General features: G+C 35.7%; 1 protein-coding gene across 5 annotated transcripts in view; it reads left to right on the forward strand.

Annotated features, from left to right (window-relative positions):
• Positions 1–18,132, forward strand: part of CNTLN (centlein) — a 215,480-nt gene that overhangs the window by 38,155 nt on the left and 159,193 nt on the right. For all 5 annotated transcript variants that reach the window (XM_021379766.1, XM_021379767.1, XM_021379769.1 and 2 more), the window contains exons 5-7: positions 9,602–9,736; positions 10,325–10,504; positions 17,275–17,408. In XM_021379766.1, the coding sequence (XP_021235441.1) occupies positions 9,602–9,736; positions 10,325–10,504; positions 17,275–17,408 (449 nt within the window). The remainder of the gene's footprint in view (positions 1–9,601; positions 9,737–10,324; positions 10,505–17,274; positions 17,409–18,132) is intronic.

The following is an 18,132-nucleotide window of genomic DNA, read 5'->3' on the forward strand; positions in this document are numbered from 1 at the left end:
CATTGTTGATGATACTTTTCATGTATCAGGATTTTTACTTGAAATACAGGGAGACTAACTCCATTTCAAGACTGGAGTAGTAGAAAGAAGCATGCTGTGCCCTTCAAGTTAAAGTACTGTGAATATGAATCTGCTGACCACACTTAAGAAGGAGCATGTCAGTGGTGTTGGTCATAGCAACAGCTATTCTTCATTTCCTACACCTGATCTGGCAATGTTGATGTATGTGAGTGTAATGAAATACTGCTGTGTTAGGAGTAAATGCTTTTGGGTGTCCTTTTCTGCATATCTCACAGTCATACACAGTTCCAGAGGCTTCAGTTGACCTTGTGCAGGCCTTGCAGGTGTAGGAAAAAAAGAACCAGTTTTCTCAAGATGATGTTCTGCAATGAGGAGAAAAGCTCATCTTAGTAGATTAAGTGGGATGAGCTGCTTTACTGTACAGTGTTAGAGATTCTATAGAAAATCTAGTCTGACTTGGTGTTGAGAACCACTGGACAAAAGAGGAAAGGGTTAAGGTGATGCTAGAGCTGATGTGGCAAGATCGTCTTGTAGATTGCTTTGCCAGTATTGTAGTTATCTTAAGAGCTGCCCTTAGAGGAAAACAGGCAGGTTTTCAGCATTGCTGCCTGATTTCCGAATTAGAAGTGTGTTCTTGTGAAAAGGTTCCACTAAGTGGAAGGAACTTATGAATCTTGTGTCAGAGACGGCAAACCTGTTTATGGTAACTTGCCAGAAGCAGTATTTGGCTTCCACTGTCAATAGTAAAACACAGCTGCTGGCAGCACTTGTGTTACAGATGTGCAGGAGAGGGTTGTAGGAAATAGTGTTGTTTCTAATGAATGAGTGAAAGAAGGTGCTGCAGGGTAGCTGTTAGGAGCAGGTCAGTTGGAAAGCAGTAGTACACATAGTGTTTTGTTGGTACTGTGGTATACTTAGATTGTTGGCAAGAAATAGTTACTTTGCTGCTACTGAAAGTCAGATGCTGGAGTTGCAAGGCTACATGATGTCACTGTGAAGTCCTGCTGTATTTCCACCATGTGTTGAAATAATGAGAAATTATGTTGGGTAGTACAGTTAAGAAAGCAAACTTTGCTGAAGACACCAAATTAATCGCATCAGACAAGTCTAAAGAGGGCGATGGGAAACACAGTGTTTATAATGGATTATACTCTGCTTAATCTATGAGTCAAGTGAGAAATAAGTTGCAAGATCAGCTTGTGACAGAGGAGCAAGTACATATTCCACATCTGCAAAATGATGTCATCTACTCATATTTCTGGTCTGCTTCTCTGTAAATCCATAAATCCATTTTACCTGATATTTCTGAAATGAAAGTGCTTTAAAGGATCTCCCCTTTTTCTTCTAACTGCAAAAAAGATCTGCCTTACTTCTGCCGCATGGAAAGGGTAGGTAAAAACATCTGAATAGATGACATAAGCAATTTCTTTCTTGTATACATCTGTAATGTACTGTGTTTTAATTCACATCTATTGTTGGTAGAAACAGAAGTTCAAAAATTCTTATTCAGTGATGGTATTGGATTTGCTGAAGTCTTCTGGAAGCTTTGTACTTTTTTATTAGGTAAATCTTCAAAATTGTTTAATTTTGGAGAGTTGTAGAAAGCATAGAATGGTATAAAAACAAATGTTTGATGGTAGGAAAATCAAGCAGACTCCTGCACTTCAATTCCCCTCTCCTTGCTGCTTTTTTTTTCCCTTTAAGATTGTTACAGCTTAAGGGCAAATATGAAAAACAGGAATTAATAATGAGATATGTATAATACTGTTGCACAAGTTACATTTTAATCCACTGTACACATCAGTTGTGTTTTTTCTTCACCTTGTTTTTCCTGGCCTTATCAGGAGTCAAGTTTTAAGTTGAACAGGTATCTGAATACAGGCATTGTTTTTCAAGGGTACTGTAAAACCAGTTAGCATTGTCAGCATTTTAGTTTTGGAGTTGTATGGAGTAAAAAATAATTTCATTTAGTATCATAAACTGCTGGTGTCATTTTGACTAAGAAAGGACAGCATACAGATTGCAAGATACCATGCCATCTATAACATACATCTACCTTTTCATGAATTATTTACCTGGAACTTCCGTTTATACTACATCAGAAAATAAAGACTGGATTTCTTTTGTTTCATTTTATATTTTAATATTCAGACTATATCTGAATATGATTGGGAGTATTATATGTTAAACATGCTTCTGAGTGTTCAATTTTAGAAAAACGAGGACTAATGAAATTGAAAAATGAAAAGAAAAATTTGAGAAAATGAGAAGGAAATCTGTGAAATGTTGCCGATACATTTAATTCTTATTAGGGAAAAAAAGAGAATTGGAAGGGAAGAGAAAATTGAGGAGCATAATAAGTTGACTTCAAGTACTTGGTGTGGAAAAAGAGGTATTGAAAGTGGGGAGAATATACATGTAGATGCTGAAGTAGAAATTTTGAAGAAAAGCATTTTAAAAGAATATTTTCACTTTTATTTAACGAGTAATAGAGTAATGTAGGTAGTAACTTAATTTCACTTAATATGTCAGTTTAATTAAAAGTTACTGTATTGGGATAAATACTTCAATTTCTTATTAGTTTCAGTTTTCTTATTTGTGTTCATTTTTATCTTCTGTAGTGTACATTATAAGTGTACCGCTGCACAGTTCTTTAGTAGTAGAAATTGAGTGCATGTTGTTTTATTACAGTTGTAGATGAGGACTTAAATGGCAATGTAGAGACTTGAGGTTTTTCATTAAAAGCTTTGTCACCCAATTATAGAAATCAGTTATGTTGTGGTATTTCTGTATCGTTAGCAGCAGTAATGAAGGATATATGTGTTAACTTGGTATTTTGGTAGAATGATTCCCAAGGATATCCTCATAGCCTAACAATAGGTATCTGAGTTAACTTGTAGACATGAAATAAAGCCTGCTCTTATCTACCTAGGCATACCAATGCAGTGATATGATCTGATCCAGTTTTGTACTGCAGTATCATGAGTATTTTCCTCCACTCAAAAACATCAATTCAGCCCTCTTATGCGGTGATATTAAGTACAGCTGTACTTTGTGTGCAAAATATAATGTTTAAATAGCTTTCATTGAAGGCTAGAAGTTCAGTGGCGATGTCTACCACAACACAACATCAAATAACATATACAATGACCGAGAGCTATAGACTTTTCTTTTGAAACAAACTCCTGACATTAGAGTTATATCTTTATTGTTGATTCCACTGTCTTGCATAAGGTACCGTACTGTTTAAATTCACACCGGATAAAAATGAAGTTTGGTTAAAAATATGTATCTTTTTATATATGTATACACAATAAATAATGACTGAAAATTGTAGCAACCTTTAAAAGATTCTGACATGTTTCCTTTCAGAGTTAGAACTAAAATAACTCCTTCCAATTGCTGTAAACTATTTCTTACAATGTGTTTTTGTTTCTTTTGCTGCTTGATACGAAAGTATTTAAGTAAAAGTAGTTATTTCCGGTAAATAATTGGACATTACTGACGTGGGGCAGAGGAAAGCACCTATTTTTTGTTGTAGCTGAAGAGGTGCCACGGGAAAGGATAAAAATGGGTTCTAGAATGACATTTCCCCAAGCATCAGATCTATTCTAGCAGGTCACAGAGTTTTTTTTCTTTGTACATACTGTTGCCTGGAGCATTCTAGACATTGACAGTAAAGAAGTGATACTCTTTGGTTCTTCTCAGCTAAGCAAAATTGTAACAGGAGATCCCTTTGGTTTTCCTTAGAGCGAATTCACATCTTTCTTGTATTTGTAAGCTTGTCTATGGAAAGACCTTTGGAATTGTCTTATTTATGTTTAAAAGTTCTTGTGGTCTAGTATGTTAACAGCCTATTGAACATTGCTGTTGTCCTGTTGTATTCAAACAAGCATGACTGCAGTCAATGCGGAATTTAAGTTGAGATTATTCTTCTGTAGCATTAACCTATCTTTTATACTGTCTAAACAAAAGCAGTAGATACTGTGGAACTTGGTAAATTCTTGGTGTGTGTTTTTATGTAGCAAAGTCTGTGAAAATACCGTCATGTATTGGAGAGGTTGCCCCATGTGTTTGATCATGTATATATTGTTTTTTCTGATGTTTCACTTGCCTACCAGAGTGGGATAGTGTTTTAGGAGCACTGCTTGTATTCTGTGCTGTAAGAAATCAATCTTTACTCAGTTCCTTTTACTGTGCATGGTAATCCATTGTTAGAGGAAGCAAAATGCAAGAACAGCTGCACAGGCAAAGGCAGATGATAATTTACCTAATTGTTTGTATCTTAGAAATTCTTCTTGATGACTCTTGTTTCTACCCAATGAAACTCCTGTTTGTTGTTTTTTTTCTTTCTTTATAAGCATATAAAATGAATAGATAGGAGAGTAAAAGTTTAATTCATTTAGAAGAAAAGATTAAAGCATGCAGAATGGTACCCAGGTGTCATGGTTTTATGATTGTCAGTTATTGATATTCCACATCATAACATCATGTAGTGAATGTACCTGGTTCTCGGAAGAGAAGGACTACTACAGTCCCCACGGTACTTTGCTCCTCTGTTACCATTTTCCAGCCAGAGCGAAAAGACCATGAGACCTCGTCCCTTTTCCGCCCGTCTCTCATCTTGGCAGCACCTCGCTCTCCAGCCGTCTTATCGTCGGTAGTAGAGTAAGGCCTACCTTGATTTTGGGACATTCTCTCTCCCTGCATTGGATTTATCAGCTTAAATTGTAATTATATTGTATTATAGTGTGTTGTTTTGCATTCCGATATTTTATTTAGTAAATTAGTTTGTTTCTCCTCAGATTGTTGCCACTGTTCTTTGCTCTCAGGGCCATCTCCTTACCCTTTTTCTCTTTTCTGTTTTCCCGGGGCGTGGGCCCGTGGATCCCCCGTCCCCTTCATCATGGAACTGGGCTGAACGCCTGTAAACCATTGACACCAGGAAATGCTTCAAAACATAACAGGGTTTTTTCCAGGCAGGTATAGCTTACCTAAATAATGCTTCAATGCTGCACAGTAGATGACTTTGTAGAAAACACAGGTGAGTTTGCTGCTTAGTGACTGATGTGGTGTAGTTGCCATTTGATTGATTTAAAGTCTTGAGTGGGTCAGTTGTGGGGATAAGTAATTAGTGTGTGTTATGGTTTTATGATTTTTGTTTATCGGCATTCCACATCATTGCATCATGTAGTGCACTGGGAGTTAAAGAGTTAATGCTCCAGTTCCGTGGACTGTAGATAGTTCCAGGTACTTGGTTCTCAGAAGAGAAGAACTACTACATCTCCCAGAGGACTGCTTGCTGTTCTGTTACCGTTTTCCATTCAGAGGGGAAGATAAAAACTGTTTGCATGTCATGAAACATCCGCTTTTGCTCTTCCCCTCCTGCTTGTCCCAGCAGCGTCTCCCCTTCAGCGTTAGAGTAAGGCCTTTTGATTTTTGGACACTCTCTCTCATTTTATTGGATTTATTAGCTTCAATTGTAATTATATTGTATTATATTGCATTATCTTGCATTCTGATATCTTATTCAGTAAATTAGTTTGTTTCTCCTCAGATTGTTGCTGCTGTTTTGTTTTTAGGCCCATCTCCCTACCCTTTTCCCCTTTCCCTTTTCCCGGGGTGTGGGTCCATGGGTTCCCCCGCTCCATTAGTCACGGAACCGGGCTGAACCTGCCCATAAACTGTTGACAGCGTGCAAGTCTAATTCAAGATTATCTGTCTGATTTTGCTGCGAAGTATGCAAAGTAAGTAGCTTATTTGAGTTTAAAGTTCTGTTCCAGCAGTACTGGACAAAAATTTGAAATAACTGCTTTCACTTCTGTTGTATTTTCATGCCTTCATTATTATCCACAATGCTGGAAAGCAGTGCATTACAAACTGGACCCAAAGATCTTTCTGATTTTGCTATACAAATGTATGTTATATATGAAACATTATGCATATACTTAACATATATACATACACGTGTGTAACATACATACTTAACTTTTTATATATATGCACAATTTCAACACAGTTAAGCTTGTGTACGCTAGAAGAGCTCAAGCTAAACTTTTGAGGTTTTGTAGGTGAATAATTGTGAATTTTGAGCGCTATTAGAGTAAACAGATGTTTTCAGGTAGACAGAATTTCTAAAAGTGTTCTTTCAGTATATACTTGTCCTGTTAAATGTTAAACAAGCAGTAATGAGGTAGAAGGAAGACTCAGAGGAGGCACTTACATGAATTCTGTTAGAACTAGGGGATTGGGAGGGAAGCAAAAAAAGTAACTAATGCTTTCAATGGTAATATAGATTCATACTTTTAAAAGATGCAACTTAATGATTATTTGCCAGCAGCAATTTGTTCCTATAACTGCAATAATGTCGGAACAAATATTTTGCTTTTTGAAGTCTGATGTGTGGTAGATTCAGAATATGCGGGAGAGGAGTCTTTGGTTACATTTTGTAATTTCTCTTCTTTAATGTCTGCTGAATGCATGATGTCAGTCTTGCAGTAAATCTGTCCTACCTTTCAAGGACAAAAATATAAATATTCTTACCAAAGGAGACAAGAATTTAAAAATTATATTAAAGAAAAAGGAAACAAACTCAAAAAAAACCCAGAAACCCAAACTTCTACATGGTTATGCAAAACTATTTCTAAATAAATTAGAAAAATGCACAAGCTGATTTTTAGCGCATCATCTAATGCTTTTATGTTCATGCATATATACATACGTAAAGTTTGAGTATGCATCTATTCACGCATATATATAAATCAAATCTAAAATACTTTGTGCGTTCCTCTAAACTTGTCATTAATACTTCTACAGTTTCATTATTTCAATATTGTGAAATTAGCGTAGCATATTCGCACTGAATTTGTGGATTAACTGTAGCATCCTGTATAACAAATTACCCAAACTAAGAAGGACACTGTGTTATGTTTCTGAAGAAAGTGTCTTATAAATTTCTGAATTCAGGCTTATCTTTATTTTAGAAGAAATGGAAGAACCATTATGAATCTCTAATTTTAGGAAAGTGTTAACTTTATTCTTTTTACTCAAAATGCCAGTGCTGTACGATGCGTCTCTGCAGGGGAGTTAGTTATATTATAAAAATAAACAACTGTGCTAGAGGTTCAAGGTTTAATTACCAAGTAAACACTGTTTTAAATAGAAACTAGTTCAGTATACTCACATTTGAGTCTTAACGTGACAGAACTGTTTGTAAAAAGGTGTATTAATGAAATCCTCTGAGTATTTTTTGTCTGGTTGGTTGGTCAGTTTGAATTAATGATATATGAGGAAAAATTCCAGTACGTGAGAATGAGGTTTCTGTATTTTCTTTCACTTCTGTTGATTTTGCTCTAATTTTTCCACTCTCTTTAATTCAAGTTCATTTTTCTTCAGCTTTTATGGAGCTCTGTTAGAAAGTCTGTCATTCTGTATATTCTTTGAATTCTATCATGGCTGCTTCTTTTTTCTTCTGTTTTTTTTCCTTTCTTTTTTTAACTTTTTGATTTTGTTATGGAAAAATAGAATTTCCCTCATGCCTCCCTACACTATTCACTAGACATTATCTGTTCATGGTTTGTTTTCATTATTTGCTACACAGGCTGCTATATTAAATTCCCTTTCTCATTGTGCTGAACCAGTTTTAAGGTTTGTTCTTTCTTGAAAAGTATTTTCTCTCTGTAGAGCAGTGTTTTTCATTTTGTAATAAATGTTGCTGTATTGAGAGCAAAGTTTGGATAGAAGTGTTGTTTGGAAGGATAAATGAATTGCTACATATAGGGGAATGGTGTATACAAAAGATTTGAGGGTGGTGATAGGAGAAAAAATAGAACAATAAAATATTTTCAAGAAAGGTGAGGAGATGATGTGTAGAGAAAGGGAAGAGGTCTACACAAGAGAAGCAGATATTTGTAGTAACTCAGCAGAAGTTAAAATAAAGATCTCTGCTAAGAAGTAACGGATGGAGTGGAGGAAGGCAAAGATGCAATCCACAGAAAGAAATCGTGATGTGTTTAATGACTAAGGCTTTTGCTAAATACAGAGATTAACATCACTGCACATCTTCAAACTGATTTTTCTGGTGCTTTACTATCAGTGTAGCTCAGTAGTGGCTTAAATGATAATGAAGAAACAACTCCTAGTAGCCTTAGTCTAAAAATCAAAAATGTGAAATTAATGCTTTTTATGTTTTAACTCCAGGAATACTGAAAAAGGGAGTTGTTTTTGATGTTAAACTAGTTGTCAGAAGTTTCAGTGTATTGCGTAAGAGGACAGAGAAGAACATTTCTATCTCAATGAGATACTGGTATTCAGAACAATATTTTCAAAATTGCCCCATCTATCTGTGGGGATTGTGGATGGCTTACTTGTGCAGCATGGGTGCTGTGGATGCCAGCACACAGTGTAAAGCATGTTGAGCCTTTCCTTGCATAGCTTGCTTTGTATTCATGGCTGCTACCCCTACTCTGTATGTTTCTTTTGTAGGTGAATTACTTAGTGTTTATTGGTGACACAGATACTGTTTGCGCTAATGACATAGGTACTGTTCGTCCTAACTTTTACATGGCGGTTTAAAAGCGGTGGTTATTGGATGCAGTTTCAGCTGTAGTATTTGATGCATGTTTTTTTTTTCTTACCACGTTTTTGTTCTTTTTCATGTCTGACATTGCATGAAGCAGAACTAACTATTTGCAATTTGCAAACGCTATGAACATGTACTTCCTTATGTTGACCATTTTTTTAATGTTTCTGAATGTGTTTCACTTAGATAGTATATTGAAGGCAAAGCAGTTGTATTTTCACCCTGACACAAAAAGCTTCTTCTATAGTTACAACGTTACTACTATGAAAATGTTGTACATAAATGCTGTTTAGATTAGTGCAAGGGGCACAACAGTATGTGGAATTAAAACATACTCCTGAGGAAGTGTGGAGTGCTGCTATATGTATTGAAGACTGGAGATGCTTTAATGCGAATGTCTTAAAAATAGAATGCAATAACCTAACACAGAATGTTGAAATTGTTTTTTCTAATGGCGTTGAGATTTTGCTATGTGGAGTACACAAAACTGCTGCCTGTGTTCAACAGACTTGTCTTGCTTAGTTGAGCTGTAAATTCAGTTAGATGTAATTCCTTTCATACTGTGATATATCATAACCTTTCTGGCTTCCTCTCGTACTAATTTTTTCTCTTCATGAATTTTGGAGAATTTTCATCTCTATGTTGTGGCTGGATTTTTGGTGTGTTGAAAGTGCTAGTCAAAAAGTATTTTTAATGTAATCCTCAACCACAAATACAATTTGTACAAATGACTGTCTTTGTCTAAGCTTGACTGAATAATTTTGTTCATTTCTGCACTTATTGGCTTTTTTGTTTGTTAGCAGCAAAATATTTAGTTCCCTGTTATTGTGTTTTATGGTGGTGCAGTTTTGGGTATGATTGAAGTAGTAATGAAATGAAAAGAATGCTATGAAATTACATATAGTAGATTTTTACATAACATAGGTCTAAAATGGTTTCAGTACATGCATGTTCTTTTTGTAACTGCTTCTTGTCTAGCAGATTTTTTTTTCTTAATAGAGGCTCTCAGGACAGCAGCAAGAGATAAATAACTTAATTCAGAGAAAAATTGCTGTGGATGAGGAAAATGCCTGTTTGAAGAATGAATTCAGTAATTTGAAGCAGAAATTTAAAGATGAAAGCCAAGAACTTAAGGTATATTGACTTGTACATAGTTTTATAAGATTGTAGCTTTGAAGTAGTTCTTTAAGCAGTGTCAGCCTTTGTGGCACAGAAAGTGACAAGCTTGGAGAAAAAATTGCCTTAGGCCTTGCTATACCTTACCATTTGCTCACATATGAACTCTGAGGAAGATGCTTTAAAGCCAAGAATCCAAGCTTTATAACTTTCAGATAAATAGTTAATGATGGAAATGGAGCAAAGAAAGTAGGAGTGTGAAGATGTGGCTTCTTGTAATTAGATTCTGATGGGACTGGCATTATTAATTGATAAAGCCGAGGTCTGGGAGGATATGTCTGTGTGGGTCTCAAAAATAGCTGGGGACAGCATCAAAGGCAGCTTGATCAATTAATGGGCTCTTTGCAAATGTGTACTCATCAAAGCTGTCATCCAGCTAAAAAATATGACCCTTCCACCTGCATGAAAGAGGCCAATAAAAGTACACAGGTGACCTTGGCCATCAAATATAGAAGAAGCTGCTGTGAGGGTAAAACTGCACAGTTTATATTTGCTGATTAGTTCTCACTTTTTTTGTTTATCGGCCCTTGTGGTACTGTTCTACAGGACACTGAGGAGTGTGCACAGAAGAAGGAAGAGCAAAACAGACTGGTTATAAAAATCCTGGAGGAGGAAAATAAGGGATTAAATGCTTGCTGTGCTGACCTGCTAAATGACCTGGAGAAACTGAGGAAGCAGGAGGTACAATGGAAAGCAGAAAAATCTGGCAGTGACGCCAGAATAAAGGTATGAAGTGGAATGGATTCATGGATGTTATTTCAGAAATAACTTCTCCAGACATTTGCACTACAAGTTATTTTCTTTAAATAACAAGTTATATATTCAAATCTACCAATGGGGACTTGCATTCATTTACATTCCTTCACTTAAGACCCACAGCTTTTTAAAAATTGATGTTGCAAAGCAGGAATCTGACTTCAAATAGTCATCTTAAAATGTAATCATTAAAAAGTAAAAGATACTGTATTTTAAGATAAAATATATATGAAATAATAAAAGCTTAAAAGTATTATCCATTCACAATTTTTTTCTCAGTATATTATTTACTTGCCTATAATTTGGTAGTGGTGGACTTGATATTTGTTTTGGAAGAACACATTAAAACTTTAACTGCAGTTTTGAATAAATTGTGTTCTAAACTCCAGAGGGCTCCCCTCAGTGGAGGCCTTGTTACTGAATATGCTATACTAAAAAGTTATTTCCATTGTTTACGATAAAAAGAAAAAGGAAATACTTGGATACATTGTACAGAATATTGTATCTTTTATTTAAATGTTACTTTGTCCTGTTAGGAGAAAATTGGCAATTTCTATTTAATTTCTTATTAAAAAAAAATTTGCAAACATGATATCAGAGTTTTTGATATCGGCATACTTAAATGTGAGTGGATCTTCTTATTAAAATGGCTAATGAATTCTTACAACACTGTTTTCTTTTAGGCTATCGGTGTGCACAACCTTCTGGTATATTAAATATAGGAACTGTGTTATCAGCATGTTGCCCAGGAACATTTTCTCCTCAACTCCACCCCCTCCTGCTTCTCCAGCAATATAATTGTTTTGGTGACACTTCTGATTGTTTTACTGATCAAAAACCTTTGTACAGAGTTTCATTTAGACCTTTTAACATAAGAAGTTAAGTTCTTGCAAATCATAGCCCTTGGAGTGTTTTGATTAAGGGATTATGTGATTTCCAAAACAACGAGTGGTGTGCTGAGAATTTGAGTGAAATGATTTAACAATTTAGAAGTGTTTTAACATAATTCAAATTATTTAAGGTATTGCTTGTAATATCTGATAAATTATTGAAAATCATTGTTACCAACACCATCAGTGGAAACAATGAAAATTCCTAATCTATCTGTTATCCTGGCTACTAGGGCTTGCTTAAGAGAGAAAAGTGCATCACAGCCATGTGATTTCAGGGATCAGAGTAAGTAGGGTTGGTGTTTTGTATTGCGGTGACGATGAAATCAAGACTGTGTGTCAGAAGAAAGTTTGTGAGAAAGATGCTTCCTGAGCTAACCAGGAATGACAAGCAGCTAGATCACTGTTCAAAATCAAGGAAGAGCTTACTGGGGATCCAATAATCAGTGGCAACCATGGTAGTAGTGAACATGAAATTGTGAATCTCAAGATCCTGAGAAGATAAGAGTACAGTAGTACAGTACAGATCGAAAGTTAAGGAGTGGGCTTTTCAGCTTGGGGATAGGTGGAAATAGAGGGAATCCCATGAAAATTCCATGAGCACCTAAGAGCTCAGGAAAAGTTATCAAGTCTTTAAAGACAGCCTCCACCAAGTCTAAGTGTGGTCCACATTGATACGCAGGAAAACAAGTGGATGCATCAGGAAACCAGCTTGACTAAACAGAACTAATCATCAAATGCCAGTGTATGGCAGGAAAATAAAAAACAGTGTGCAGGCAGTGAGAGCTACATAGGAGGAATTCAGAAATATTGTGTGGGCACAAAAGGGAAATGTTAGCTGTTCTACAGCTTGCAAATGAGTACAGTTAATGTAAGGGATTTTTTGCACTATTGAAACTCTGAACAAGGAAAATGTGAGCCTGTTCCTGACAGGAAGTATGAATTAGTGGCAGGAAGTAATAGATAAAGCTTGCAGTAGTGGCGGGGTTCCAGAGGTACCTATCAGCAGTGGATTAAGTGGGAGTTAGTAGAGAGAACATGACTAGTACTTGGTATCCATGGGACCAGCTCAACTGCTTCCAAGACTGCTGAGGAGGTTAACTCATGTCAAAAGTTGTGGAAATTAGGGGAGGTCTCCAATAAAAAACATGGTCCAAGACCAAAGGTGGGTCAGCATTTTTTTTACATCGCCTTGCCATTTTCTTGTACAGTTTAAGATGTTACATTTGGATGGATGAGTAACAACATGTTTAAAAAAAAAAAACAAAAAACTTCTTGAATATTTGGATTCAGAGGTCAGTGGTTAATAGGTTATACTCTGGTGGCTGGTAATAAGTGGCATCCTGCAGGATTAAACTTGGACCTATCTTGTTTAACATCTTTATTAGTGACTTGGTGGATGGGGTAGCAGGCATGCTCATCAGATTTGTAGATGACATAAAACTGAGGCGAACAGTTGATGTGCTCTAGGATATGGCTGCTCTGGAGACCTTTACAGAAATGTGCTGCCTTTGGGAACCCATGTGTGCACAAGGGTGTGCACTCTTGAAGGTACAGCGCCATGTTGGAGCTGCGCTTGGAGAGCTGCAGCCTGTGGGAAACCCACACAGAACCAGTTTGGGAAGGACAGCATCCTGTGGGAGGGACTTCGCAAGGAGCGTGGGCAGAGTAACCATGGGGGAGCTGCAAAGGTAGATTGTAAGGCACTTACTGCAGCCCCTGTTCCCCTGTGTTTCTCAGAGGAGGGAAGTAGAAGAGAGCAGATGAGGAAAGTGGTTTCAGTTTGCTTTTAGATTTCACAGCTCTAGTCTGTTAGCAATAGGCAATAAATTACATGAATCTCCCTCATTGCCAAGACGAAGTTGGATGGGGCTTCGAGCAACCTGGTCTAGTGGCAGGTGTCCCTGCCTATAACCAGGGGATTGGAACTAGATGATCTTAAAAGTTCCTTCCAATCCTAGCCATTCCATGATGCTATGATTATGCTGTGTCTTTTTTGTCCATGATGGTAACTGAGGAGTGATCTCCCTGTCTTTGTTTCAACCCATGAGTTGTGTTTTTTTGTCATATTTTCTTCCCCCGTTCTTCTTCTGAGGAGGAGTGAGAGTGGCTTGGTAGAGTTTAGCTGCCCATCTCTGTTAAACCACCATCTGCTGTGATCTTGATGCCACAGCTTGCACCTTGGTTTTCCTATGTGAGGTTAGACAAGTGACTATACACCTTTTGGTAGTAGACAGATTTAGGTGAAGTTGATTGTCTCACAGGACTTTTGGAAGGCTTGAAAAGCATATTAAAAATGCTGTCTTCAAGAGGGAAATTTTGTATGTGACCTCTAGGAAGTAATAGTATGTTGTCTCATAATTTTTTATCTGCATTTGGTAAAGTATGCATTTGTAAAATTAACTGTGTGGCTTCTACAGTTTACCACTATTTTTACGTATAGTCTTCCTGTAAATATTTGTTAGAAAATTGAAATTTAAATATGAATTTATCTCTCTGTTCCTGACATTCCCTCTTTCTAACTCAGTGCTCTCAAGAATCAATACTGGATGGCGGATTGGCTCTTAACAGGACTGCTTACAAACAATAAAGAATAATAATTTCCCTATCCTTGGAGACCAAATACAACATTATCACGCTACCCTATAGTGGGCTGCAGGTTTTGTTCTAATGTAATATAACATGTCCCTGTAATGCTTTTAAAAGATATAATTTTTGAGCAGATTCAGTAATGGAATTGTACTGTTGTTCTCAAGTGACTATAGAAATGGTTATAGATAAAAATTGTTTGAATTTTTAAATGATACCTACCCAAAAAGTGTTTTTTGCAGACTAGATCTGGTTGTTTCCAGAAACAGAACTGGGGGTCTGAAATTCAAACTGTTAAAGTGGAGAGGAAAAAAAGCAAGTCTGCTGTATCTTGGTTGTCCATTTATTTTAAATTTAGAAAAAGTGCAGACTGGCAGATTTTAAGCAGAGGTGACCTAAAAGGCAGTAGAATTGCATAGTGTTTTGTTATTTTCTAGTTGGCAAGGTACTTCTAAAAGTACCTGATGTCTGAAGGTTAAAGCTTTTAAAGACACAGTGAGAGCTGTTCTCTTCTAAAATGAAGCATGCTGACAGATATCTCTGTCAAGAGGAGTCTGGAATATTAGTTCCTCTGAAGAATTAGTTAAGATGGGAACGTGAAAAAATACTCTTACTTCTTCGAATTCATACTAACAAAAACGTGAAAACAAAGGTACTGTGTTTAAAAGCAATTTCCTTGCTGTTTGAAGCTACAAGAAAAATCTTGGTGTTAATTCACATTGAGTTCACAACCTGTGTGAAACTGTGCTTCTACATGCCTTATATGTGTGTTTTTCTTTTCATGTTTTAAGTATTTTAAAACCTCACCTTCACTTTTGAATTTTTGGAGTTTATTGTTTTTGAGTATGAAGTAAATGTAATACTTCTGTAATGTTTTTCCTTATTTTTCTGCTGTTTATTTTCATTTCATTTTAGTTAGGGCCTCCACTTCTCATGGGTAGAAGTGAGTAAGAGTGTTAACAGTAGACTTAATTTTCATGCTTTGCTTTCAGTACTGTTATGTAGAAGCATCATATCCTTTACTGTTGCTTTTATTTTTCTCAAAAATATGCATTTTCTTCCGCATAATATACAACTGAGGTATTAGGTATTTTGACTGGCTGTATTTTAAATAGCATTTACTTCAGTATATTTCATAACGTTTTAAAATTTTGAATTCTAATCTGTGAAAATGTACAATTCAAATTAATTTGCAAATCAATTTTAGGAGAATTCACATTTCAGTATGCCTGCTTACACAATAAAACTACTTTTTCAAGTACTGTATCAACTAAAAGGCTCTAATTCTAATTAGAGAATTGCAGTAATTAACGGAAATACTCAGGAATTGAACATAAGAAATTTAGAAGATTTCATGATCTTGGATTCCTGACTGGTGCACAAAGATTACACTGAAGGCCTCACTACATGATGTTGCAGTATTTTTCTGTTTCATAGGATCCTGTTTTTAATTTCTGCAACAGTATAGCTTTATAAAGTTGTATTTCAGACAAAATCATTTTTTACTTATTCTATGTATCTTATCCTGCAGTGGAGGATGAGAACTTGAGAATTGGTAAGATCAGATTTCTTTCTTTAATTTATACCATGAAAACTTATGCAACTTTTTAGCACGGTATAAGTGATACACAGCATTTTTTTTTTTTTCACAGAAAATGTGAGCTACTGTCACTCTTGTTAACTTTAAAATTTTACATTGGAAATAATCCTTTCACATAAGCCATAACTTCTTACCAGTGTGATGAAAACAATACTCAGGAGAAACCGTAAATCATCTGGCTTATTACATTGTAAACCTTAGTAGACTTCAACTTTATCATGTGTTGATAGAATGAAATTTCTTCTATCATTCTTAAATCTATTGTCTGAGATAAGTAATTTTTGTTATCCAGCCTTTAAGATAGAACGGTGACTGATCAATGGAATAAACCAGGTGTAATAATCTGAGAGTTATCATGAAACAAATAGCAATGAATAAATGAAACAGAAAAACTATTTCTCCAAATTAAGGTTACCGTTTTTAACAGGATGTAATGATTAGTGTCAAAATTCAAATAATTTGATTGTAGTGCACTTCTGATGCACAAATATTACATATCTGGATGTTATTTTAAATAAAGCAGTTAATTATTCATTGGTTTTAAGTGAATAATTTTGGGGAACTACATTTCAACATATCAAAATGTTTTGATATTTGACATATCATTGGTGAAAGGGAAATATGAGCAAGTCTTTATTTCTTTAAGTCTATATTTAAGTGGAAGATTTGGAACACTATCCTACTAGGAGGTATTTATTTTAATTTATGGAATTTTTTTTAAGGCAAGAATACTTGCCGTACTGAGAATTAGTAATTATGAGTAGTGTAGTATCAAAGTCAGTCTAAAGGCATTGCCACATTCTGAAACTGGTCTGGATACTGCTGTACTGTATCTGTTTCCATTCTTGCCTGAGAACACCCTGGGAGGATCATAATATCATAGAATAGTATCATAGAATAATCATGCAAAGCTTCTTAAAGTCTAAAGTGCTATTCTAAGCTCCTACACTTCCAGAGAACTCTTGTTAAATCACTATGTAGAGATATATAATTCTTGTTTGGGCGAGCTGGCTTGTTCTGTACATCTGCATTTCCCAAATACGTCTTCATACTGTGCTAACTTCTACAGCTAGGCTTTCAGTAAAAGAGGAGCTATGACTTGCTAACATTGATTTCTGTGAGCAGTTTCATTACTTTTTCCTTGTATGCCATTTTTTTCCTGAATTAGAAGTGCAAAATCAGAACATCTGTGTCTGACAAGGAGTCTTACAAAAAATTTATATCCAGGATTCTTAGTTCCTGTGTTAAATATTGTACAATGCTTGGAGAATTTAAAATAATAAAAATATAGGTGTTTTTTGTTAATAGTAACTTTTTTTCCTGTTTGATATAAACACAAAAAGCAGTATTTAATCAGTAGCTAAATACTGTAGTATTTCTTTGCAAGGATTTTGTTCTACATGCAACAAATGAATTAAGTGAAACTTAGAATAAGTGTTCACCTAAAATTTGACATGTTTTTTTTCCTGGATTTCACATTATCCATGTATGCACACATGCACATACGTGTACTTATATTTGCTTAGACCACAATAAATATATATGTCTATGTGTATGCACGTACATATGCCTACACATGTAGATAATGTGCATAATTTTTAGTAGATTTTAACTCTTTCCTATATGTTACTTTTAATGTATTCTAAATGTTTTCTTTGCAGATGTTGGAAACCAATGTAACAGATGCAAGAGAAAAACTGAAAGAGTTAAGCAGTAAATGCAGTAACTTGTCATCTCAGCTAGGTGTGAACCAGAAAGAACTCTCCCAAAAAGAATGTGATATGAACAGGACTAAGTAAGTATTTTATGATTTTCTTAACTTGAACTCTGAATCTTCTCAAGAAGTGCATTTTCATAGCATGCTTTTCTACAAAATGTAAAATGTCTGAATGTGTAACAATATGGACTCTTTAATACTAGCATTGGGTTTGAGAATGACCAGTCTCCACTGTAAGTAACAAAATGCCAATATAGGTGACACAGTCATTTAAATGGGAAGGGCAAATGCCCTGAACTGAGAAAAAATTGAAGCCTGTCTTTAACTTTTTAATTAGAGTAAAATCTGACAGAGTCAGCAAGAATCTGTGCAAAAAATTTTAAGTGAAATGATTTAAGCTTTATCTTAAGTCTTACACATCTTATTCTTACCTTGGATTTAGAATATGTGTTACAGTTTTTGAGATACGGAAAAGAATGGAAGGATGGAATGAATGTATGAATTGACTAGACTACTGTAGCCCTCAAAATGATGTTAATGGCAGAAGTCAAATTGGTAGCTTTAAGTGGATTGAGAAGAAATTGTAAATTCTCCTCTTCAGTAGTCCCTCAAGCTGTGGTTGTGCTTGAATTGCTGCAGTTGTGTATGGGAACTGCTGAGTCATGGCCTGAACCACTGATTGAGCACCTGGAGGAAAGACCCAGTCAGCCCTGGGAGCACAGGTGAAGGCAATTCACCTGTGCAACCAGAAGGGGTGGAGCCTGGCTCCACCCCTCTTAGGCCTCATTTAAGGGCTGACTGC

The sequence above is a fragment of the Numida meleagris genome, chromosome Z, assembly GCF_002078875.1.
Source record: "Numida meleagris isolate 19003 breed g44 Domestic line chromosome Z, NumMel1.0, whole genome shotgun sequence".
Lineage (NCBI taxonomy): Eukaryota > Metazoa > Chordata > Aves > Galliformes > Numididae > Numida > Numida meleagris.